This window comes from Acomys minous (genome assembly GCF_964271855.1).
Source record: "Acomys minous genome assembly, chromosome: 13".
In the NCBI taxonomy this organism is placed as follows: Eukaryota; Metazoa; Chordata; class Mammalia; order Rodentia; family Muridae; genus Acomys; species Acomys minous.
In genome coordinates this window covers 23811978-23838724 of record NC_140495.1, presented here as the reverse complement: position 1 = coordinate 23838724, position 26747 = coordinate 23811978, and the positions used below count along the sequence as shown (strand labels likewise).

The 26747-nt window shown below is 43.6% G+C and overlaps 1 protein-coding gene across 1 annotated transcript in view; it reads right to left on the bottom strand.

The window, feature by feature from the left end:
* PIK3CB (phosphatidylinositol-4,5-bisphosphate 3-kinase catalytic subunit beta) overlaps positions 1–26747 on the bottom strand; it is a 109836-nt gene that overhangs the window by 61510 nt on the left and 21579 nt on the right. The window contains exons 3-6 of the mRNA XM_084753417.1: positions 18019–18205; positions 13523–13748; positions 5137–5360; positions 3806–3985 (exon numbers count right to left, since the gene is read on the bottom strand). Coding sequence (XP_084609543.1) covers positions 3806–3985; positions 5137–5360; positions 13523–13748; positions 18019–18171 — 783 coding nt within the window. The 5' untranslated portion in view covers positions 18172–18205. The remainder of the gene's footprint in view (positions 1–3805; positions 3986–5136; positions 5361–13522; positions 13749–18018; positions 18206–26747) is intronic.

Sequence of the window (26747 nt, the reverse complement as noted above, 5' to 3'; positions counted from 1 at the left end):
CCTAGATTGGATTCCCAGCATCCACAATGTAACTCCAGGTCCAGGGAATCCTGCGTCTACTTGTGGCCTCTGTGGGCACAGCACGTACATGATGCACATGCATACAGGCAGGCAAAACAGCCATACACACAATAAAAATAACTTTTAAAATATTACAACACAGGAGCAGGTGAGATGGCTCAGCGGGCAAAGGCACTTGCCACCAAGCCTGATGATTCATGTTTATTCCTGATCTACATGGTGAGTGGAGAAAAACAACTTCCACAAGCTCTTCCTGGACCTCCACAAGCACATGCTCATGCACACAAATAGGCACAAAATAAATAAATGCAAATGTAATAAAACCACATCACCCAGCACTCGGGAGGCAGAGGCAGGTGGATCACTGTGAGTTCGAGGCCAGCCTGGTCTACAAAGTGAGTCCAGGACAGCCAAGGCTACACAGAGAAACCCTGTCTCAAAAAACCAAAAAAAAAAAACAAAAAACAAAAACAAAACCACATCACAACAACTGGCGTGGTGATGCATCCTTGTGGTGCATTGCTGAGAAACTAAAGCCAGGGACCACAAGTTTGAGCCAGGCTGGGAAAACAGCAAGTTAGCTTGGTATGAGCAATACAGAGTCCTGTCTCAAAAAAACTATGATCTGAGGATGTAGTTTGGAGGCAGACCATCTGCCCAACAGGTGCTAGGAAACCAGTCCAATCCCTAGCATCAAACAAACAAACAATAAAGGCCCACATAAACCAGCTCCTGATAAGAACTGAGAGGGGCACATACATTATGGTTATTCTTCATAACAGTCTTCCAGAGACCAAGTACAATTTCACAGTTCATGGCCATAAAATCAGAAGGGTTACTTACACATCTCATATTTCTAAGACCAAATATAAATCGAATTGTCTGATACCCAGTCACACCTTTGGCTAATAAGCCAGGAATGGTGTACGTGGTTCATCCCACAGGATCCCTGAAGTGGCCTTTTCAGCATAGGATTCTAGGTGAGTGTTACCCGCAGTTTACTCAGTAAAGACCTTTTGGCCTTTAGTCCTATTTTATTTTCATAAAACCAGGAGGCTCTACAAAGGAATTTGTTTTTAAATAGTCAGTGACTGTTCCTATTGCCAAAGATTGTGTGTGTGTGTGTGTGTGTGTGTGTGTGTGTGTGTGTGTGTGTGTGTGTGTGTTGAGAGGAGAGAGAGAGAGAGAGGGAAAGAGAGAGAGAGAGAGAGAGGGAAAGAGAGAGAGAGAATTTCTGAAAATAAACTTCATCAATAGATCCAAAGTATGATCCAACTTGTTACATGCTAGCCTGATGGAGGAGGCCTTGCAAGATGGCAGACCATGAGGAAGAGAAGCTTGTGCTTCCAGGTTGCCCACCAGGCACTTTCCCTTTCTTCCTCCTGGCAAGCCAGAGTTCAACTGCTTACTACCCAGAAGCTGTGCATGTGCACTATAACTGTCCTAGGCCCCTCCTGAGTCATGGGCCACACCCCAGCCTTAACAGAAATATGTATTCTGTTACCTGTTAAGTGAATCTCAACACCTTTTCTTTTTGGACTGGTTGAGGACCACAGAGCCTCCTGCCTCTGCCTCTCAGCTGCTGGGAGCACATGAGTGCACTGCCACACGGGGCTTCAGCTCTTTCTTTTCATGCAGCTATCACTTAATATTGGCACCTGTGTAACAAGCCAGATGTGCTAGCTAGCTCACTCATGGAGCTCAGCAGCTGATTTCCTGTGGCCATAGAGTGGGACCTTAGTCACCAAAACACCAACACTACCACAAAACAAAACAAAAGCCAACCAAACAGGCTTTCAAGTGTTATACTGACCTCTAACTTGGATCTTATTCAATTACTACTCCATTATCAACCACTTTTTTAGTTTTCAAATCAACATAAGTATCTTTAAGTTCCTTTATGGCAAAGCCAGAAAATCTTGAGACAGGCTCAGTGGCACACACCTTGGACTCAGCACTCAGGAGGCAGAGGCAGATGGATCTCTGAAAATTTGAGACCAGTCTGGTCTACAAAGTTAAGTTACAGGGCAGCCAGGACTACATAGTGAAAGCCTGTCTCACACACAGAAATAAATACAATTTAAAAAGCAAATCTTGAGGGGAATGGCATAGTGTACTGTTAATCTCTTACGTGAACTCCACTTGACTCCAAAAAAAAAAAAAAAAAAAAAAAAAACTTAAGGCAGTTTAACGTCTTGCAATGAGAGAGTGAGACAGTGAGTTAGCTGGTTTGTTTGTTTACTTATTTGTGGATGGAGGGGGAAATGTATGCACGTAGCACACATGTGGATGTCAGAGGAGAATTTCCACTACTACCATGTGGGTCCCAGGGACCAACTAAAGTTATCAGGCTTAGAAGCAAACACCCTGTACTCACAGAGCCATCTCGATGGCCACTGCAGACAAAATACAGCCAAAGAATTCAGAGAGAGTGTGTGTGTGTGTGTGTGTGTGTGTGTGTGTGTGTGTGTGTGGTCTTGCAATGAAAGAGTGAGACAGCTGATTTGCTTGCTTGCTTATTTATTTATGGATGAAGGGGGAATGTATGTAATATAGTATACATGTGGAGGTTAGGGTTCTTGTGTGTGTATGTGAAAGCCAATTAGGACCTAACACTTGCAATACTCCTCCTGCATGGAGAAGTAATGAAAAAGGATAAAGGAATAAGCAATATGACAAAACTAGGACTGGGAACTAGACGGTGGTAAAGTAAAGCACGTGCTCAAACTACTGAAGACCCTGAGTGCAATACCCAAGCAACAACAAAAACAAAGAGACAAAAACTAGAAGAATCTTTCTTTTGAGACTGTATTATTATTATTGTGTGTGTGTGTGTGTGTGTGTGTATATAATGTTTGTGGGACAGTAGGGAGATCAGAGGACAACTTTGTGGAGTAAGGTCTCTCTTTCCACTTTTGTGTGAGTTCCTAGAGGCAAACCAGCTCCCCAGCACTGCTCAGCGGCCACCTTTATCTGCTTAACCATCTTGCTTGATGGCTGTTTAAAATTTTTACTTTTTCTCTGAGATGTTTAAAAGTATCTGTCTAAACAAGTAGTTTTTTGTTTTTGTTTTACTTTCTCAAGAATATAACATTAAAGCTGGACGAGGTAGGACACACCTTTAATCCCAGCACTCAAGAGGCTAAGGCAGGTGGATCTCTGAGTTTGAGGCCAGCCTGGTCTACTGAGGTGAGTCCTGGACAGCAAGGCTACACAAAGAAAGTTTGTCTCGAAAAAACAATAAATAAATAAATAAGTAAAGAGCCAGGCGCAGTGGCACACACCTGCAATTCCAGTACTTGGGAGGCAGAGGCAGGCGGATCTCTGTGAGTTCGAGACCAGCATGGTCTACAAAGTGAGTCTAGGACAGCCAACGCTACACAGAGAAACCCTGACTAGAAAAACTAAAATAATTAGATAAATTAAATAATAGTAATAATACTAAGCAGCAGCTATATATAACACACTATTAGGAATTCATGCTACAGGAAACTAATGTTAGGCACTGAAATAGTCCACAAGCAAAATGCAAACACACAGACACATACATGCACAATCATTGTGCCCAGAGCAAACATAACTGGCGGAAAAAAAAGAGACAAACATTTGCCAAAACTTTAGTGATAATTACCTAGGGGCAGAGTCTAGTAATGGATTTTTATTATATAATTCTGCAAAGTGGTCTATGGGTTCCAAACATTCAGTCAGCCACAGGCACTTCCTTAGAGATGAGGACGTTAAAGGCACCAGTGCGCACTGTTCTGGTGAGAGGCAGTATACATACCTGGAACTGAATCAGTGGGTGCTCACCAAATACATACTCCACTCTCCCACTGACTTGTAGCACATAGTCATAGGGGCTGGCTTCATCTTCCTTTCCTCGAATAGTCAAGCGTTTCTGGATTGCCAACTCATTTATTTTTATAGGATTCAGATTGGGAGACACTTGAAAACTAAATACATCCTAAAAAGAGAGAAAGCAGAAAATGTGATGCCCTTTGCATTTGGCTGGGAAACACAATTGTGCTCAGATGTTCTATATGCTAAACATGTACATGCATATAATTTGTTTTCTGGTCATTTATAAGTTATGTTACTGTATTCTGAGTGTCACAGCTCCCTAAGCACAGTTAATATTTAGCTAAAGTTGCTGGGCATAGTGGCATTCTTCTATAATGCCAGCACTTAGGAGGTAGAGCCAGAACGATCAGGAGCTCGGGGTCAGTCTGTATACTAAGTTTATTCTTTTGTAGAATATATAGGATTTATATCCTGCTGTTTGGACTCTTTGGTAATAGGAATATTTACTAGTCATTAAAAAAAATATTCGAAGCTGGGTGTAGTGGTGCATCACCTATAATCCCAGCACTCAGGGAGGCAGAGGTCCACAAAGTTCAGGACAGTCAAGGCTACACAGAGAAATCCTGTCTTGGGAAAAAAGTGTGTGTGTGTGTGTGTGTGTGTGTGTGTGTGTGTGTGTGTGTGTGTGTGTGTGTTCCTTGAAAAGCCTCCTGGTTTTATGAAAACAAAACAATGTAATATACATGACTGTTTACTATTTCTTTATGCAAATATACTATTTAAATGTCATAATATTTTGTTTTGTTTCCAAGAAAAAAAGCAGGGAGATGGCTAAGCAGTAAAAAACACTAGCTAGCTGCTCCTCCAGAGGACCTGGGTTCAATTTCCGGCATCCACATGGCGGCTCACAAATGCCTGTTAACTGCAGTTCTAGGGGATCCAATGCCATCTGGCCTAGCGGATATCAGGCATGCAAATAGTGAGCATATATACAAGTAAAACACTCAAACACATACAATAAAATAAAAATAAGATGTCTCTTTAAGTTTTTTTTTCATTCTCTGAGAACTGCAAAAGGCAATTAAACAGTGCAGCTTGACAATTCATTTCTATACTATTCCAATGCATCAAAAGTGTTTGTACAAAGGCTCTCACTTTAGACAGTCCTATGCAATTAAAAACATGGCCTAGCAGCCTACCCGTTCTTTTTGTAGTGGTGCTTTCTACGTAAGAAGTGCTTCTAAGAATGGAGCAGCAGCCACGTAGAATCAAAGACTCACTACAGGATAATATAAACATTATATCGAACACTACCTGGCTATTTTCAAAATGCACAGCCACGATCAGCTTTCCTCCGTAGAGTTTATCTTCCAAGTTCTCTAGCACAGACGGCTCATGCTCAGGCGGGTATGTGTGCTTCAGCCAGTCAATCCACGACAGCCCCACCAGGGACTGAATCTTGTCCTCACTGAATTTGCGCATTTTTCTTCTAAATTCATTCACTTCCGGATCCTTCAAGGCATCAAACTCATGAAGACCTAAAGGCATGTTGTAAAGATGTCAGATTTTTAGTAGCTAATAATAATTGAAAAAGAATACCACAAAGTATCTTCAATACAACCTAACTTGGATAACTTATCTTTTACCAAGCCAACAAAACTGGGCAGGAGATTACCATGAAAGATGACAAACTAACACAATTAAAATGAGTCTCATGTATAAAATACAAATGCTGTTGGATTTCTAGAATACAAATTTAAAACATTATGTAGAAATATAGATGGGTTATCAGTCTTAGAGTCATCACAACTGGGTATGAATACTGGTAGAATTTGGGGGTGGAGGCAGGAGAGTTGCTACAAGCTTCAGGACAGCCAGAGCTGCAGAGTAAATATGCATACACTCAGAAAAGCAAAAAAAAAAAAAAAAAATCTAATAATAAAAATGAAATTCATGTGCACAATTTAAAACCACATAAAAGAGCCATAGATTTTCCTGCAAAGTCTTACACCTGTAAAAAACAAAACAAAACAGAACAAAATATTTCTGTAAATTAGCTGTGGATGACCTATTTAATTTTAGTAGAAACATCTGGACCCCCAGCAGGCATGTGTAACCAGGCACATATGCCCAGGATAGCTAGGAACGTGATCCAACACAAAACATTAGGAAGAATTTGGGGGAGGGTGGGGTGGTAAAGGATGACTTTTGTGTGGTTCATGGGCATGAACTCTGTAGGTGATAATGTCATGCTGCCTACAAGGGGAATTTCCTAGAATGCACAGTTAACATTCTTTTATTCATGGATAATAGGTATTACAGGGGAGAAAAGAGAAATGAATGCCCAACAGCACAAATCAAACTCTTTACTATGTCTAACCCACCTGGGGGAATATTTGAGCCTGGGTTTTACCACTTGCCCAGGCTGCTCTCAAATTCAAATTCAAGGCAGTCCTTGGTCTGCCTGCTAAAATTGCTGGATGCACCGCTATACAAGCTCTAAAATGCCTTCTCGATGTCTCCCAACTGTTTACCTATCTGTTTCTGCAGCCATTAACCTAATCCTAGCCCTTGGCATCTCTCCTTCAGGTGACCATCACGCTCTCAGATTCCTTAGTAGAAGATTTTTAAGTTACATATGCTTATTGATTTAGTGGAAAGATACAAGACAGACACACACAGACATGGAGACTCACATGTACACACACACAGACACACACACAGACACACATCAGAAGGCAGTTTGTGGCAATCTCTCCTACCATGTGGGTACTGGGAATCAATCTCAGGCTGTAAGGCTTAGTCTCAGGGCCTTTACTCAGTAAGCAGCCCACCAGCCTTCCACTTGAAGGCCTAACCTCTCCAATCTCACACTCTGAGCAAGCTTTCTAAAATGCAAATCTGATCGTGTTATTTCCCATTTCAATTCTTCAACAGAAATTTTCCCAAAATTGGACTGGGGAATATAGCTCAGCTGCTAAGAGTATGCAGTGCTTTTGCCAAGGTCCAAATTTCCTTTCAGCACTTACTCTTGGGGGAGTGCTACAACTACCTGCAACTCCAGCTCCAGAGGACCTGACACCGTCTAGTAGCCCCCACTGGCACCTACACTGTCATACACATACCCAAATACAAACACTTAATTTAAAAATAAACTTTTTTTTTAAACTCCCCAGGGAACAGAAGTGGGATGAAGGTCCAAGCCGCTAACTGGGCCAAGAGCATGTTCACGGAGCCTGACTAAGGTGAACTCAGAGCACTTCACTCTCGGCTAAGACAGTAGTTCCCTGGTGCTCAGAGTTTAGCCTCTGGAATGTCACTGTCCTCTTTGCAAAGGTTCTCTTGTGGGAATGTTTAACTTTTGCCCATTCTCTTGAATTATCAGGAAAAGAGATTCCAGTTCAACCAAGATAAAATGAATCCCTCCACACTGAAGAAAACCCAGGGTCCATTTGCACCACTGAAATCACAAATGGAATTTAAGACATCACGGCAGGTTTGGTACCGTGAATGTCTTTCAAGTGGAAACATTTCATTAGATCTGAGGGGTTATGGTGGGACTGTTGATTTTGAACAAACGCTTTTCTGAAGAACAGAAACTTTGCTGGAAAGCAGTGTGTTGCTCATGAATGGGAGGCTGCATCCTGTTACCGTCTTGTTACAATGACGCATGAAAAGGATAACAGAGTCCCAAGAGCTATTAGTAGTAAGTTCCCAACTTTTCTGGAAGACCCTCCCTGCTCTGAGCTATTGTGTACCTAAGTAGTCTTTGCTTATTCTTGCGGCCTTTTCAATAGCCATTATCAATCCTGGCTATTCTTTAAGAGGGCCATCTTTCAGATGCCATTCCCTTTTACTCACCTTTCCCAAAACCCCTTTCATGTGCAAAATTCCTCATCAGCACCAAAACCTGTTTAGAATTATACTCCCCAAGCAGCCGTCCTCAATGCACCGGGACACTTAAGGTGGCCGTTTGTGACTTGGCAGGGTATTCTAGGGTCTGCCCACTGAGCCATTATTTCCCACAGTGAGTTCCATACAACACGGCTATAGTTCCAAGTATAAAGATTCAGTATACACTGAGAATGAAAAATCACCACTGATTTGGTAATCATTTCCTCTTTAATGCATGTGTGTGAGAGTTTACACACATACGTGTACACATATGCAGGTGGGGCCAAGAGAAGATTTCAGGTGCTGTTCTCAGCAACACCTCCACCTTCCTTTGAGACAGGACCTCTCACTGGTCTGAAGCTCACTAATTAGGCTTGAGTGGTTAGCCAACAAGCCTCCAACATCCTCTTGTCTCTGCCTCCTGGGTGCTGGGATTGCAAGCATTTGCTCACTATTTTGGTGGTGGTGGTAGAATATGTTTGTTTGTTTGTTTGCTGGAACAGGGTCTCTATGTAATTCTGCCTATCCTGGAACTTGCTATGTAGACCAAGCTGGCCTCAAACTCCCAAAGATCCTCTTTCCATGCCTCTGCCTACCAGTGCTGGAATTAAGGGTGCATACCATCATGCCTGACCTATGCATATTTTTTTGTTTTTGTTTTTTTTTGAGACAGGGTTTCTCTGTGTAGCCTTGGCTGTCCTGGACTCACTTTGTAGACCAGGCTGGCCTCGAACTCACAGTGATTCGCCAACCCCCGCCTGCCACAGTGCTGGGATTACAGGTGTGCATCACACAGCTGTATATTCTTCTTATTAAGTAATAGTGCATGAATTTTGAGAACCACTACAAAAATCTTTCAAAAGTGAAGTTTGGGGCCAACAAGATGGCTCAGTAAAAGATACTGAAGTACAGACGCTCACCGCCAAGGCTGATGGCCTAATCTGATCCCTGGAGCCACATGCTGGAAGGAGAGAATGGACTCCTACACCTTGCTCTCTGACCTCCAGGTGTGCACAGACAAGCATACACATAAACAAGTGCAAAAATACATCAATTAAATTATTATTAGCCAGGCTTGGTGGCGCACGCCTATAATCCCAGCACTCAGGAGGCAGAGACAGGTGGATCATTGTGAGTTCAAGGCCAGCCTGGTCTACACAGAGACTCCAGGAAAGCCAAGGCTAACACAAAGAGACTGTCTCAAAAAACCAAATATACATACATACATACATACATACATACATACATACATACATATAGTTTTGTAAATGGGGAAGAGCAGGCAGGTATAGTGGCAAGTTCTATAATCTGAGAAATTTAGAAGGTAAAAGCAGTAAGTTCGCAAATTTAAGACTAGCTAGGTCCAGGTCAGCCTGAGTAGCACAGCAAGACCCTGTCTCAAAAATAAAACTACCACTGGCTGGGGCTCTTGGTACCAGTAGGCACTCTGCATGCACAGCCAGCTACAAACCCTTCCATCTATAATGCTGTGCTGTTTGCGAAGCAAACTAGTGCCATTGTAGCACAAAGCTTGTGGAAGTAGCCAACCAATATGTGATTTGATTTAAGCCTCCCTTTCATGAGACGGATCCCACACTCAAGACTCTTTGGGTGACCAGGAACCTGAGACTAGACAGCCTTGGGATGTAGGGAAAAACCAACTACTACTGTTCTACTAAAGGAATGTAGCGATACAATTGCTAGTTATATTCCTAATTATATTCTGCTGTGTGGCTGGATCAGTGCTTTGTCCACCATCACCAGAGACGCTTCCTCCTGCAGCAGATGAGAACAGATACAGAGACCCACAGCAGACAATACGTAAACAGTAAAGAGAGACATTGGAACACTCAGCTCTAAACAGTATGGCTCCATAAAGTCCCTCTCAGCGGGGCTCAGGGAACCCTGAAGAAGAGGAGGTGGAGTGTGAAAGCCAGAGAGGATGGAGGACACCAAGGAAACAAAGCCCTCTAAACAGCAGGGCTGATACACAGGCGAACTCACAGAGACTGAGACAGCACGCACCGGGCCTGACAGGTCTGCACCAGATGGGATCCTACAGCCGAAGAAGTGGACACGTGCCCCCATCCCTCACACGGAGCTATCTCCAATTGATAACCTCTCGCAAATGAAAAAAATGAATTTTCTACATGGAAGTCTCACTGGGGAAACAAACTAGTCTTAATGGTAGGCTGTATGCCCAGTGGTAAATGGCCAAGGACAAAAATGAAGTCAATGGCATCTTTATCTTTGGAGGTTCTTGTTTTCACAGTGTTGTGTCAGGACCTGTTTTTTAAAGCCTTACAGGTCCTTTGTGTATATTACAGAATTCGTGTGTGTGTGTGTGTGTGTGTGTGTGTGTGTGTGTGTGTGTGTGCGTGCGCGCGCGCATATGTACATATATGTGCTTTTTCTTTTGGTTCTTTTTCTTCTGTTTGTTTTGTCCTATTCCAATTGGTTTGATTTTGTTTTATCTTTATGTACTTTATTTTATTATCCTTTAAATGTCTTTTTGTTTTCTAACAAGACAGAAAGGAGGGACTCCAGATGGAAGAGGAGGGAAGGCGGAACTTGGAGGAGTGGGTGGGGGCAAAATTAGAAAATATTGTATGGATAAAATCTATTTTCAATAGAATTAGTTGTATTAAAATTAAGTTTTTTTAAAAATTTATAACTTTTTTAAAAAAAATATAGAAACAATGAAAGTTTGGAACTGGAGAACAACTCAGAGATAATGCGCCTGCCTAGTACTCATGAGGCTTTGGGCTTGATGCCCAAGGCTAACAGTGACACAAAGAAACATGCCATTAATAACTCCAGCTAAGTAACTTAAGTTTAAGCTTAGTTCTTCATATACCTTCTCCTAAGAAATGATAGAAAACAGTATATGACGTATACACAAATATTATACTTAAAAAGCATGAGAAAACAGTTTGGTCACACTAAAAATATTACTACACTCCTACAGACCGCCAGGCAAGCTGGCAACTGACCACATCAGCACTAACTAGCATAGCCCCGGGAGGCCCGATAATGCCAAGAGTTGGAGACCAGCCTGGGCAAGATACTTAACCCAGTCTGAAACACAACAGAAATGCCAGCGCTGGTGAGGGGACGGGGAGCTGTATGACACAAACCCGGGGCCTGGCACATCGCGAGCCTCTGGGCTACACTCACAGCTCTCTTCTGAAATGAGAGGCTCTGAGACAAGGGCTCACCAAGTTGCAAGGCGGCCTTTAAGGCTTCAACTTGTGATCTTCCTTCCCTGGCCTCTCAAGCAGCTGGGATTACAAACCTCTGAAACCAAACCCAGCCCAAACCTTCTCTTCAAGCTGATAAAGCCTCCTGGCTGTGATTCAACTTTCCTGGGTGCTGTAGAAAACAAGACAGGGGAGCATGCATTGCACGGGAGAGAGAAGTGGGAGCACAGAGAGCGCAACCCTGTATACAATTATTTAGAATAAACAGTAAAGAAAATCTCCAGCACATCCTCCTAGAGGAAACAGTATTTTTAGCCTGCTCAGGGCAGCTCTGCTGTAAAAGTTCTATTGTTTTCTTTGGACAGAGGAGGCAGCAACCTTGTTCCTGAAGTTAAACTGAAGTAATTGTTTATTGTTTTCTCAGGAGGCATGACCTCACTCAGCCCTGGACACAGTCATTATAGAGAGCAGCAACTGCAGACACCAACTCGTTAGGTATGAAAAGTAAGGACTTGTTCTGAAACAGACTTCCTACATAAAAACTTTCAGCATATGATCCCAAAGACTTGCCAGATCTCCTAAAAAGCAATAAACATCTAAGAACATATGAACTGCTTAATTTGTGCTATAAATATCACTTATAGCTTGATCAGCTTGCAGAGTACTTTACACAAAATAGCATGTCACAAGACACTGCATGCAATGTGGTGTCTATTGCTTTATATCACACCCTTATGTGGTAGTGGGCGGGGTAAAGGCTGTGGGATGAGAAAACGCTGTGCTCAATCACACTGTAGCTAAATCCCGAAGACATGTTCTATCCAAAGTATATCCTATGTAATATTTCATGTGCTTTCATTTGCTAAATTTGGTGAGCTTAGCAACAGTTAGTGGTGGCTAGTTAATCTGAAATTAAAATGACCATTAAAAGTAATCTAAATCTGGGGCTACAGGATGACTTAGTGGGTAAAGATGCTGACTAGCAAACCTAAAGACCTGAGTTCAATCCCCGGAACATAATTGGTGGGAAACCAGCCAAGTGTGTCCTCTGACTTACACACACACACACACACACACACACACACACACACACACACACACACACACGAATGCATGTGTTAAGCAAGTACTTATACCCAGATAAGTAAATAAATGTAATAAAACAACTTGGAATGCTTGGTAAGCACCTGACTGAGTTATTCCCTCTGCCCCAAAGAAAAGCTAACCTGGAGCTGGCTTTTGCCGGGGATGGGGTAGGAGGCAGGCACCATATTATGCTACTGTATGTAATGAATCTCACCAAATCAGGCCAATCAAATCCAAAAAGCTTCAGAGGACTTTCTGATTTGGGATTAATCTTCCAATCCCCATGTAGTTCCTAAATTGGATCAGCACTTTCTCTATAGCAGGGTGTTAACAGACATTAAACCTCGTCTGCTAAGATTTCCATAGCAAGAAAGAATCGAGCCTCTATGTCTTTAATTTTCTCCAGAAATTCTTCTCTCTGTCTCTCTCTCTCTCTCTCTCTCTTTCTGACACAACAGGGTCTCGTGTAGCCATTGGCTAGCCTCCAACTTGCCATGTAGCTGAGGATGATTTTGAACTCCTGACCCTTCCAGCATGCATTGCCCTGCCCATTATTGTTTGCTTGCTTGAAGGGGGCCCAGGGATTCATGCATCCTGGTCAAGTATTCTACCAACTGAGCGACATCTTCAGCCCCTAGAAATAATTGAATATATCATGGCTATATATTTGATACAAAGATAATTTCTAATTAAAAGTAACTTCAATAAAAGAGCAAAAATTTGTCAAGAACATGAGTTAATTTATAGAAACATTTATCAACTTATGGTCTTAATTGGTAAGCAGTTACATACAAAATCAGTTCATATTATGAAGGGATTATGAGTAGTTCATTAAAAAATAAATGAACATCATCTATTGGAAAGGGATTCTCAGCCAAGTAAGGCAGTGCATGCCTCCAACATCTGCACCTATGAGTCTGAGGTAGAAGAATATCAGTTTCAAGCTATCTCTTTGAGACAGGATCTCATTCTACTTAACTTGCTATGTAGACCAGTCTGGCCGCTAACTCAGAGTGCTGGGATTAAAGGTTTGTACCAGTACACTCAGTGGATGGCAATTTCAAGACCTCAGCTGCTCTACAGAGTGAGACAGAAACCAATCTGGGCCATCATATATGTCCATGTATTGGGGAATTTCTCCAATTATGTGAGGTTAAAAAAACAAACAAGCAAGCAGTTGGGCATGGTGGCGCACGCCTTTAATCCCAGCACTCCAGGAGGCAGAGGCAGGCGGATCGCCATGAGTTCAAGACCAGCCTGGTCTACCAAGGGAGTCCAGGACAGCCAAGGCTACACAGAGAAACCCTGTCTTGGGGGTGGGGGGAGCAGGGGAGACATAAAATGTAAGCCTTGGGTGCTGTGGCAACATCACGTTAAAGAACTGTGTCTCAACACTCGCCCCTCAGTTCTATACATACCTTATTCTCAAACTACATGTTGAAAATAAAGCACTAGAAGATACTTACATGTTAACACGCAGAACAAAGATAAAGAATCCATACTGAAAACTTTTAAATTACCTTTTCCTATAAGGACTCCAATTTTCGAGTCCAACTTTTCTGCTGGGTCACAACTTCTAGTCACTAGTTTGAGAACTGGAAGAAAAGGTCTGACGTCACAGAGTCTTCGTGTTTCATCTTCAAGTTCCTCATACACAGCAGTTTGATTCACACATGCAAACATATAGGAGTCAATGTCCATAAGGAGGTTAAACATTGGGTAATTGTGAACTTGCTTCCATAACATCTGCAGGGAAAAACAGTAAGATGTTATCTGGAATCCTGGCACACGTGTACAAAGATGCATATGCAAGGATACCTATTGCCACAGTTTGCAGAAGTCAGAACTCACGGGGCTGGAGATAACTCAGCCATTAACAACACTAGCTGAGGGTGGTGAGGGTGGTGGTAGAGAAGCTAATCATTTCGTATAATGGCCCAATAACTGAATTATAGCTTATCATAAGCGAATGAAAACCTGACTTGGGGGCCTGGAGAGATGGCTCAGTGGTTAAGAGCACTGCCTGCTCTTCCAAAGGACCCGGGTTCAATTCCCAGCACCCACATGGCAGCTCACAACTGTCTGTAATTCCAGTTCCAAGGGATCTGACACCTTCACACTAATGCACATAAAAAATAAATAAATAAATAAATAATTTTTAAAAAAAGAAGAAGAAAAGAAAACCTGACTTGGGAATGTATGCCATATAGACTAGTGGTTCTCTTTCTGTGTTGAAGTGGGTATAATTTTATCATAAATGGTAGCTCAGGCTGTCCCAGAACTAATATGTGGATGGATATTATATATATCCTAGTTGGCCTCAAACTTAAATCTATTCCATCTGCCCGAGTCTCCAATTACAGACATGAACAACCACGCCTAGTGAAGGGTGTTTTTTTTTTTCCTTGTCTTTTCTTTTTTAAACAAATGCTGTGTACACTGTGTTGGTGAGTTGTCCTGTGCTACTTGAGCTCACTAAAAAGTTGGCTCTAGACGCTGGGTTGTTCCCTCCCCTAGTTCAGATTCAAACCTGTTTGTCTTGTCCAGGGATGAGATGGGCTACCTAACTCGGTGACAATGAGACCAAAACATGCCAAGAGTCCCTGTGAACGGCTGGATGAACAGTTCCTACAGGTTACCCTTGAGGTACCTGAAGTGGGAGTCACTCAGAAATTCAACCACGGGAGCTGACCAATCAAAGACTGCCTCCACTTCCCCAGCCGGTTCCTGCCCGGATTTTGTATGCCCTGATTTGGTGGTGTTTTGCTGCCTGTCTTGGGTGCTATTGGTTCTTTTACTTTTGTTTGCTATAATATTTAATAAGCTTATTCATTCTAAGCCAAAAGTACAGCTATTACAGATCATTCTCCTGACAATACAAACCAGCAAATTAAAACAGGTGAAATAGAGAATTGGTCTGCATTCTCATGTAATATAACACAGCACACAAAACATACAAAGAAAATTGCCCATAAAGATTAAGAACTAATGATATTTGACAGTCTTAAAACTAACTTTTTTTTTCATGTGTGTGTGTGTGTGTGTGTGTGTGTGTGTGTGTGTGTGTGTGTCTTGCGTTTTAAAACAGGGTTTCTCTATGTAGCCTTGGCTGTACTAGACTTGCTTTGTAGACCAGGCTGGCCTCAAATTCATAGAGATCTGGCTGCATCTGCCTCCCCAAATTCTAGGATTACAGGTGTGTGGCACCATGTCCAGCTTGGTTTTTGTTGTTTTGTTTAGCTTTGTTTAAGATTTATTCATTTATTATGTGTACAGTGTTCTGTCTGCATGTAATGCCTGCAAACCAGAAGAGGGCACCAGATTTCATTATAGATGGTTATGAGCCATCATGTGGCTGCTGGGAATTGAACTCAGGACCTTTGGGAAAGTACCCAGAGCTCTTAACCTCTGAGCCACCTCTCCACCAGCCCTGCAAATAACTTTGACTAATTAAAAAAAAACTGAACAGAGTACAGCGGAATGGGTTTGTAATCCCAACACCTAAGGCAGAATCAGGAGGATGAGAAATTTAATGTAAACCTCCACTATACAAGTCTAAAGCCAGCCTGAGCTACAAGAAACTCTAAAAATGTCTGAATTGTAAATCTTAATGTCAGGATTTTGTTTTGTTTTAAACTGGGCACAGTGGCAAACACCTGTAATCCCAGCAGTCATGGAGACAGAGGCAGGTGGATCTCTGTGAATTCGAGTTTACCCTCGTCTACAAAGAGTATGCCAGGACTACACAGTGAAACCTTCTCTTGAAAAAACAAAAAACAAAGCTGGGCACGGTGGCGCACGCCTGTAACCTAGCCCTTAGGAGGCAGGCATGTCTCTGTGAGTTTGAGGCCAGCCTGGTCTACAAAGTGAGTGCAGGGCAGCCAAGGCTACACAGAGAAACCCTGGCTCAAAAAAACAAACAAAAACAAAACAAAAAAAACAAAAACAAAAAATTACAGTCTTAGAATCCTCGTGTATCAATAGTTATTATAAAGTATGTCTTACAACTTTTCTGATTTTATTATGTAACTTCCAATTTAGTCACAGTTTAATCATATAACTTATTTTTATTTTTTTTTAAAGATTTATTTATTCGTATGTATACAGTATTCTGCCTGCGTGTACACCTGCAGGCCAGAAGAGGGCGTCAGATCCCATTATAGATGGCTGTGAGCCACCATGTGGTTGATGGGAATTGAACTCAGGACCTCTGGAAGAGCAGCCAATGCTCTTAACCTCTGAGCCACCTCTCCAGCCCTTAATCATATAATTTAATGAGACTTTTTTTTAATGTCTGTGTTTTATATGTAGTTCCTGGTGAATTTTCTTTAGGTTTAGTAGTCTTAGTGTAGTGTAGTTAACTGCACTGTAGAGAGTAGGCAAGGTGGCTCAATGGATAGACCCCTGACGCTAAATCTGATGACCTAAGCTCAGTAACTAGAACTCCCAGATGGAAGGAGAACACCAGCTCCTGCAAGTTTCCTGTGACCTCCACACATGACCCCAGCCACACACCAAATACACACTCACATAAATGCATGTATAAATAAATAACAAATAGATAGATAAATAAGTGCGGCTGAGAGGGATCTTGGGGCAAAAGCAATACCTCCTGTGAAGGTTGCAACTATTTTGTTTTAAACTAGCAACAAAGCAGATTTAAGGGCTCAGAGTACATGACCCTGGGCCTCAGATTCCACAGAATCTCAAACAGCATTTAACAGTGTTTACAGTGAAGAGATGCTCACTTCCTGCATCTCTGTGATCTAGACTTTCCCTTGTTAACTGTAGTCTGCCAGGTGCGCCCCTGCTCCCCCAGGAACCATCTGGCAATCTCATTTAGATTCATTAGCGGTCAGTAAAAGAGCCCTCCAAACCCAAGGCTGTATATGTGATTGATTGTTGTTAAAAATATCACAACAGTATTCTTATTGTTAAGGAGCCCGCAAGCATCTCTGTGAAGCCCGGTGGCTCAAGCCTTTAACCCAGCACTTGGGAAACGGAAGCAGCAGATCTCTGTGGTGTCTGAAGCCAACCTACTCTACACAGCAAGCTCCAGGCCAGCCAAAGCCACATAGTGAGACTCTAGGGATGGGACAGGAGAGATGGCTCAGTGAATAAGGGCACAGACCACCAAGCCCAATGACCTGAGTTGGGTTCCCAAAGCCCACACAGTAGAAGATCAGACACTCACCCTCTAGAGCCAGAGTCTGATTCCCAGTACCCACTTATTAGTTCACAACCATCTGTAACTAGTCTCAAGGGACCTGATGCCCTCTTCTGGCCCCCGTGGGTTCTATACTCATGGTGCGTATGCTACACTCGCCACACACATGCAACAGAGCCAACAGAGTGGCTCTGACGTCACCACTTGGGAGGCTGAAGCAGGAAGTCAGCTATGAGCTCCAAGCCAGTCAAGGGCAGAGTAAGATTCTGCTGGGGGGAGGGGTGTGGGGGAGGAAAGGAAAAAGTATTTCACGTGTCAGTTGATTTTTAGTGGAAACTCTTCTCCTGGCTCACGACAAGGGTGCTGGGGATGGGGACAACAACCAAACCAGCACAGAAGAAAGAACTCTGACAAGCTCAGAAGTCAGGAAGTACAGCAGAAAGGTCTCAGCCTTCTTGCCCTTCCACACCAGGGCCCACTACGTAGCCCAGGCTGACCTCAGACTTACTATGCAGTCAAGGATGGCCTCAAATGGCTCCTCCTCCCATTTCCATCTCCCACCCTCTGCCTCCCCCAACTGAAGGCTGGGATTACGTCATGTCACCCCGACTAGTGCCAGTGTTTCTTAATACAGGTATTACATATAGATTAAAAACAAAGGTGAGAAAATAAGCATGTTTATATATAAAAATAGGACATATCAAAAAATTTTAAATGCAATGGTCTGAAATGTAATCGTTTCTCACTCTTCCCACGTGATATGCACAGATAGCATTTTCTATACTAAACTTTCCCCTAAGTTAGACAGAGAGTAAGCTAAGTCTTGAGAAATTCTAACTATAAACATACCTGTTTAATATGAGAAATGGTAGCTTCCCGAGGTACTTCCAACTGGATATAAATCCCAGTGGGCAGAAGGAAATCAACAGATATGGAGCCATCAGATGCGATCTGCGAGTCCACTGCCCAGATGTCCAGGGTGTCTGCCATAGCAGGAGGCATTATAGAGCAGAAGCACACTCATAACCTCGGGGCCCTGGAAATCAATAAAACAAAAAAGAGCCATTAGTCAATTTTTACAATAAAGCAAAACAATCCAGGCATGCTGGAACAACCTTATGGTCCTAAGCTAGTTGGGATACTGAGGCAGGAAAGTCAGTTGAGCCCAGGAGCTAGAAGTCTTGAATGCAAAGTACAGTAAACTCTAAAAAAGAAAAACAACCAATCTATTAGTTCTTTTTTTTTTTAAGTTTTTATTTTATGTGTGTAAGTGAGTGTCTTGAGTATGTATGTGCACTGTGTACATGCCTAGCGCCTGAAGAGGCTTAGAGAGTTGTGGGCTCCCTGGCGCTGCTACAGATGATTTCCAGTTGTTCAGATTGCATGCTGGAAACCAAATTCAGGCCTTCTGCAAGAGCATCAAACGGTCTTAACCCTCTGATCCATATACAGGCCCTACAATTAGTTCTTGTAATACACAGTAGTGCAATAAGAGACTGATTAAATGCAGTTTGTTTTCCTTAGCTTAAAGAATGTGAGCATGAGTGAAGGTGCCATGGAGGCCAAAGATGTAACTACAGGAGTTACAAGCAGTTGTGAGCCACCAGTGTTGCGCTGGGAACTGACCTGGGTCCTCTCGGAGAGCAGCAAGTGCTCTTAAGCACTGGGCCATCTCTCCAGACCCCTAATGTGGTATTTTTAAAAGGAAAGGGAGTGGAGCGCGGTGGCGCACGCCTTTAATCCCAGCACTGAGGAGGCAGAGGCAGGTGGATCTCTGTGAGTTCAAGGCCAGCCTGGTCTATAGAATGAGTTCCAGGACAGCCAGGGCTACACTTGGAGGTGAGAGGAGGGGAAGGAGGGAGCAAAGGGGAGGCTGGAGAGCTGACCCAGCATGAGGACCTACATAGAAAGAGAACCAATTGCCACAGGCTGTCTTTTAGGGTGTGTGTGTGTGTGTGTGTGTGTGTGTGTGTGTGTGTGTGTGTGTAGGGGGTTGGTAGAAATCAGGGGATAAAAGTGTTTGCTACCAGGACTGAAAACCTGAATTTAGAACCTAGGACCCACGTGGCGGCACTTGAGTATACACACAGACACACAGACACACACACAGACACACACACACACTGACACACAACACACACACACACAGAGACACACACACACACACGTAAATCTGATATAAATTGTTTTTTACATAATAAAATAGCCAGAGGAAGGCGGGCATGAGGGCTCATGTCTGTAATCCCACTCCTTGAAGGCTAAATTGGAGAAGCATTGAGTTTGAGGGCAGCCTGAGCTGCATAGGGAGACCTGGCTTTTAAAAAATAAAATAAAATTGGAAAACACAAAACAAAACCAGGGCTGGGGAGATGACTCAGTGGTCAGTGTTTCTTGCTGCTCTTACAGAGTTGAGTTCCAGCCCCCAGCTTGAGCAACTGGAATTCCAGGGGATCCAACACCTCTGGTTTCCTTGAGGACCTGCAATTATGTGCACAGGCCCACACAGAGATATAAATTTTAAAGTAAAGTAAATACCTAAAAAGAGTAAATTATAAACCTAAAAAAGCATGAGGATGTCACTAGGAATCAATTATTTAAACTCACTTTCAGTCACCACTATGCAAATTTTACAGACACATATATGAAAGTAAAATCACAGCCAGGCGTGGTGGCACAGGCCTGTGATCCCAGCACTCGGGAGGCGGATCTCTGTGAGGTGGAGGCCAGCCAGGTCTACAAATCGAGTCCAGGACAGTCAAGGCTACAAGAGAAACCCTGTCTCAAAAGAAAAAAAAAAAAAAGTCAAATCTAGACATTTAGCCATGGGTGGTATCTGATTACAAGCATATCTAACAGATCCTTAACAAACAACACCAGAAACAGCAGAGGCAACAAAGCTTCTATTGAGGTTTTTTCGGTTTGGGGTTTTTTGGTTTTGGTGGTGGTGGTTTTAGTTTTATTTTGTTTGTTTGTCCTTTGGCTTTAGAGGTTTCACTTATCCCCATATAGCCCAGGCTGGTCTCAAAATAGAGACCCTCCTGTCCTACCATAGGATAGGTAACAAGTGTGTACCATTACATCTGCTTTATAGAGATTTGGTTTGGTTCAGGGGGCTAGCTGGGGAGGCCAGGATCTTGTACTATGTTAGCCTAAGCTGGCCCTTAAACTCACATCAATCCTCCTACCTTGATTTCCCAAGTGCCAAGATCACAGGTATGTTACCACCATGCCCAGAATTCTGTTTTTCAAAATGGTGGTGATCAAACACAGAGCCTTGGACAGTCTAGGCAAGCACTATGCATACCGAGTTCTGCACCCAGGTCAAGTGGACACAGAGCCTCATGTGTCCCAGAGTAGCGCAGAGTTCCACTATCTCCTGCTTCCACCTCCCAAATGCTGGAGTTACTGGCATACATCACCATATTTGTTCCTATTAAGAAGACTTTTAAGCCAGATGTGGTGACACACACCTTTAATCCCAGCACTCAGGAGGCAGAAATACACAGATCCCTGAGTTCAAGCCCAGCCTGGTCTACAGAGGGCTACACAGAAAAACCCTCAAAAAACAAAAAACAAAACAAAACAAAACAAAAAAGGAAGGAGGCAAAGTCAGGCAGATCTCTGTAAATGTGAATGAATACTTTTAATCTTAGCACTTAGGCGGCAGAGGCGGAGCTGGCCGTGGGCGCGCACACCTTTAATCCCAGCGCTTGGAAGGCAAAGGCAGGTGAATCTCTGTGAGTTGGAGATCTATAGAGTGACTTCCAGGACAGCCAGAGTTACACAGAGAAACCCTGACTCAGGGGGTGGGGTGGGGGAGGAAGAAAAAAAAAAAGAAAATTACTAGTAGTAGTATTGGAGAGCAGTAGAGAAGCGGAGGATGCACCTAGCATGCATCAAGTTCTGAGTTCAAGCCCCAGCACTGCACCTCCCATTGTTGCTATTAAACTGAAAGTAAAATGTTTAGTTCCTCTTTGCCTTCTCATCCTTATTTCACAAAGAGCAAGCACTACAGTCTAAAAGCCTCAGGGCAGGAGGGGTCTCAGGAAGGTAAGAAAACTACATCCCAGAGACATCCCTGTGCAGGAAGACGGGAACAAGAGCAGGAAGAGGACTGTTTTATTTCCCAAAGCAATGATCTATGTTTCCCTCGCCTCCTTTAAAGGAAATGTTCTGCACAGGGCTCCCAACTCCTCAGTCACCGTATCCAGTATGAAAGTATAAGATCAAACACTGAGAATAAGAAACGTTTTTTTAAAAGTATGAAAATGACTTTTCAGGGAAGCTATAAGGTAGAAAACACAGCAGGGACAACTAGCCCTGCTGAAGCCTTAAACAGCCATTAGAGTTCACAAGCTGAGTGTGTCTGTTCTCTGGAGAAAGAGGAACAGTTGAAAGACCTCCACTTCCCGGCAGCATGCCACCGAACTACTTCTTTAAATCAGGGGACGAGGAGAAACCAACACACATGAGCTCATGTGAATAAGCACAACCGGAACCACTCACAGAAATAACGGGAGAAAATTTGAAAGAGAACGAAAGACACTTAAAGAATACTTCATTTCCTATTTCCCTGGTAAAGAAAGAAGAAAGCTAAGTGTCCACTGTTCTACTATGTGCGACTCAAGTACAGAGGGACACTGGCTCAGCCTCCCAGGTGCTGGTGGCCTGGTGGCTAGCCCGGGAGTACAGGATAGCAACAGAGACAGCTTCTAACAGAGAAAGGCACTCCTGAGCATGGAAGCATGCTAGAAAGCCGGGCCAGGAGGCTAACGGCAGGGCCCATGGCTCTCCACAGGTCACTCAGACACCGCTGGCGCCCACCTTCTCCCACTTCTGGAGACTGCGCCTTTCCCTTTGAGCCGAGGTGGTCCACGGTTCCCTGTCTTTCTCTCCCAGCTGCATCCTTTCCTGTTAACCTGGATGCCCCTCTCTGTGCTCCACTCTCCAGTCGCTGGAAGCTGTCATACACGCTGGCAGCAGAGGCCTCATTTGCTATTACTGCAGCCTGTGGGCTTAAGTGATGGGATGCAACTAGGACTCCCATTCCAATGCCTACAGGGCTCACCACAGTAATCAGCCTCCCTTAATAACTAATCCACGTTTAGCCAGGTGGTGGTGGTACACAGGGAGGCAAAGACAGGTGAATCTCAAGAGAGTTCCAAGACAGCCAAAGTTACACAGAGAACCCCTATCTCTAAAAAAACAAAAACAAAAAAACTAATCCATTTTTACTTGCCTTGTGAACTCGTGTTTTCACTTTGTAACCTAGACTAGCCTCAAACTTACTGTAATCCTCCTGCCTCTGCATCAAAACTACAGTAGAGGGATCATATATAGTAACTACCAGGCAGGACTTACGTACCTCATTTTAAAAGTCGTTTTATTTGAATCACTGTATTTCTATAAAAGAGATCTCTCTAAAGTAAGTTTTCAATGTGTACACATGCAAAAAGTAAAACAAAAGCTAACTCCAACATTTGTTGTTTGTTTTTGTTTTTCAGGACAGGATTTCTCTGTGTAGCCCTGGCTGTCCTGGAACTCATTCTGTAGACCAGGCTGGCCTCCAACTCACAGAGATCTGCCTGACTCTGCCTCCCAAGTGTTAGGGTAAAGGTGTGGGTCTTCACTTGTCACAGAGTTTCCTTTCATCAATTTGACTTTCCACTGTTGCTACTGAGCTGTTTCACTCCTTCAGGACCAAGGGCTAGAGCTGTCACTGGAGCAGAGTGCAAGTGGTGTTTGCTGTCGGTCAACAATTCAAAATCAGTCCAGATAAGAGGCCAAAACTACAAGACAGCGAGATGGCTCAACACGTCAAGGCATTGTCTGTGCAAGCATGGCAACCTGGGCTGGATCCCAAAACTTGAGCGCGGGTGGAAAGAGTCTACCCGTGTGCACGATGTAACACCCACATACACAACAAGTGAGGAGAGACCAAATGAGGAGCATACTTTAAAATACACTCCTCAGCCGGGTGTGGTGGCGCACGCCTTTAATCCCAGCACTCGGGAAGCAGAGGCAGGCAGATCGCTGTGAGTTCGAGGCCAACCTGGTTTACAAAGTGAGTCCAGGACAGCCCAGACTACACAGAGAAATCTTGTCTCAAAAAACAAAAAAAAAAAAAAAAAAGAAAGAAAAGAAAAGAAAAAAGGAAAAGAAAAGAAAATGCTTAGAAAGAATAGACTGGGCTACTACAAAAACAATCCCTCCACTGTATCATGTGCATGTGCCCTGAGGGCTGCTCCTACTGCCTGTGCAGATCCTAGAAACTGCCTTGTGAGGCAGGTCTTTCCTTAGTACTCATCTTAGGGACAAGTGCTCAGTGACTTTTTGTCCTGTTTGTGAATGAAGAGCCATGTAACAAGATGGTTTTATAAAATGTAGGTTGTTAATCTGGAAGCCAATTCACAGAATCAAAAACAGCAATGCCCTGGTCATGAAGCTGCTAGCATGCTTGGCTGGGTCACTCTGTACTTGTAAAAGACACAAACAACAGTGACCCAAGTCCAAATACAAGCATCATCTACTACAGTTTTGCTTAAGTATTTCTTTAAAAGAGCAAAATAAAACAAAACCTCTCACTAGTGTTTAACCACGTGGTCCTTATAGCTCATCACCAGACAGTATCTTGACTGGTGGGGGGGGGGGCCGCATATGGGTCCTAGAAGATGGAAGACAAGGAGGATTCCGTAGAGTCCAAGTGGGTTTAATTAAGAAGCAGTGCATGCAGCCTTTAATCCCAGCACTCGGGAGGCAAATACAGGTGGATCTCTCGAGCGACTTCAAGGCCAGCCTACTCTACACAAAGGAAAAACCTGTCTCAAAAAAAAAAAAAGACAAAACAACCCCGAAAGGCTGGAACTCTTGATCTGTATAAAAGGAAAACATCCGGCAGTTTCACTGTCTGGGTGCTGGTTTGGCTCCTGCTGTGTTCTTCTGAATGTCAGCACATCTTCCGAGGACCTCTGGTTCTTACTTGTAAGCACCGAGACAATCAGGAATGGCTTTGTGTAGCAAAGGATGCTCACGTGTAAATGCTGTGAGAACAAGTCACGAGCCAAACTGTACGAGCGCAGAGCAGTGCTGGTGAGTAACCAACAGCCCTCACATCTAGGAACTGAACGGGGGCCAGGAAGCCATCTGGATGGCAAACAGCCACATGAGGAGAATTTTAAATAGCTTCAGCTGTAGGAAAAAGCACCACTACAGGCTCTAGACCTCTTAACTACTTGTCTGCTCTCATTTTGAAAATAAGCGATAATACATACAACTTGCGAAAATGCATAATCTCAGAATTATTTCACGTAAAAACTTCCACTTGCTGCAGGATCATAATGATGTTTTGTTTCTGTATTTTGGTTTTATAGACAGTATCTTAGACTATATCCCAGGCTAGCCTCAAACTGGCAGCGGTCTTCCTGCCTCCGCCCCCTGAGTCCTGGGATGACGGGATGGGCAGCTATGCCTGGCTCTGTGATGAAGCCTGAATCCCAGGCTTCTGGGAGAAGCTGTGAATTCTGAAAGCCTGACTGTGATAACGGAGCTAGTGAGGACCACCTGAATGTCTACAGCACAGAATGTGGGTGGAACAGGTAAGGACCGCCTGTTACAGAGGGAATTTCTATAGCACGGGATGTGGGTGGCGATGCCGGGGGAAACACTTCGCCTTCAACACTACCGAAAAGCTTGCTTGCTATACATCTTGAGAGCATGGATTCTTAATTCTCTTTTTCCTTACTTTTAAAATTATATTTATTTCCTGTAAGCATAAAGGAGGCAAACATGTACATTACATCGTATGTGTGACTGTCAGAGGACAACTTGTGAGAGTTGATTTTCTCCTTTTACCACGTTGGTCCCAGGGATGAAACCCAGGTCATTAGGCTTATTGACAAGGGCCCTCTTCCCTAGAGCCATCTTGCCAGCCCTGGAGTATGGAGTCTTTATCTTAAGCATTTAAAACCGAGGCCTATGGTCATATACACCTTTAATCCACACACTCAGAAGTCAGAGGCAGGCAGACCTCTGAGTTGGAGGCCAGTCTGGGGAGCAGGGAGGACAGGACACCACACAGGACGGGGACTGGGGTCTAAGGAACAAGATAAGTGCACCAATGTACTGTGACAGACACAGAATTGTGGTGGGACACCAGGCATGTCCCAGGTTCCTGTGCAGTTACAGTGGCTACATACGAAGGTCCCCACCGGAATGAGTGGGAACGGCTGTGCCATGCTCAAGTCAGGGATCTGCAGGATGACGATGTACGGCCTGCACGCTCCCGCTCTCCTTACAGTGGTGACAAACAACAGCCACGGGGAGAGAGAGTGAGGGGGGGAAAGAGAGAGATCGCTCCATAGCAGCTGCTTCTTGAATGAAAACACAAGTACAGTCTGCTGCGTTTGGGCCATTATTTATTTTCAGTCTGTTAAAATTGATCTTCACTAATTCAGCCAAGCACACACAATTGCAAGGCTCTGATTAAAACTCACAATCCTTAGTCACAGGTAGTTCAATATCAAGTGTTTTACTTATCTATATAAACAGGAAACAGAATTATGAGTAAGAGTGAAAGACTGCCACCATGATGCCAGCAAACCCCTCACTTCTACTCTGATTCGCCAACTTTCCTGGGTTGATTACTCTGCGAGTTGCATGTAGAGCCCCCACTGCCATGGAAGCATGGACACAGCAATGGCTCCCCCGCTCGTACCTCTGAGAACTACTGTTTCCGTAACCAGTTGCACAGGAGCAAGAATATGAATCTGACTTAAGGCAGACATGAAACTAGGCAAAGAGACAAAGGACATCAGAAGCCTTAAGTAGTTTTTAAGATGCTAGACCAGTTGGGCTCAATGGCACACTGCGGCAATCCCAGCACTCTGGGAGGCAGAGGCAGGCTGAGCTTTGTGAGTTCAAGGCCAGCCTGGTCTACAAAGTGATCCAGGACAGCCAAGGCTACACAGAAAAACCCTGTCCCAAAAAACAAGAGGTGGGGGGACCTGGGCCGGGCGTGGTGCCACACGCCTTTAATCCCAGCACTTGGGCGGCAGAGGCAGGCGGATCTCTGTAAATTGGAGGCCCACCTGGTCTACAAAGGGAGTCCAGAAGAGCCAAGGCAGAGAAGCCCTATAATTTATCAAATCCCAAATAACTCAAAAGCATACAGGTAAAAATGGTTAATATAATTATTCACCAAGGAAATGAAGATTAAAATCACAATCAAGCCAGTGATTGCTTACACCTTCTAGCCCAGCACAGGAAGTAGAGGCAGATGGATCTGAGTGAGCCAAAGCTAAGGTGTCACTTTGTCTCAAAATAAAAACCAAAAACAGAGAAACAAAACCCACTGACATTCACAGATCACTGTTTGTGGGTGAACTCAATCTTTTCTAAAGAGACCATCAAAAACGCCATACTGCTTTAATTTTATGATATTCTTACCCAAGAATATCAGACGTACATGAACTAAATTTGAAACTACGTGAAGCTGAAGTTTTTCATAATAACCCAAAGAAGCCTCAACTCAAACATACATTAACAGAACAAGAAACTGTACTGAATGTTTTGCAATATGG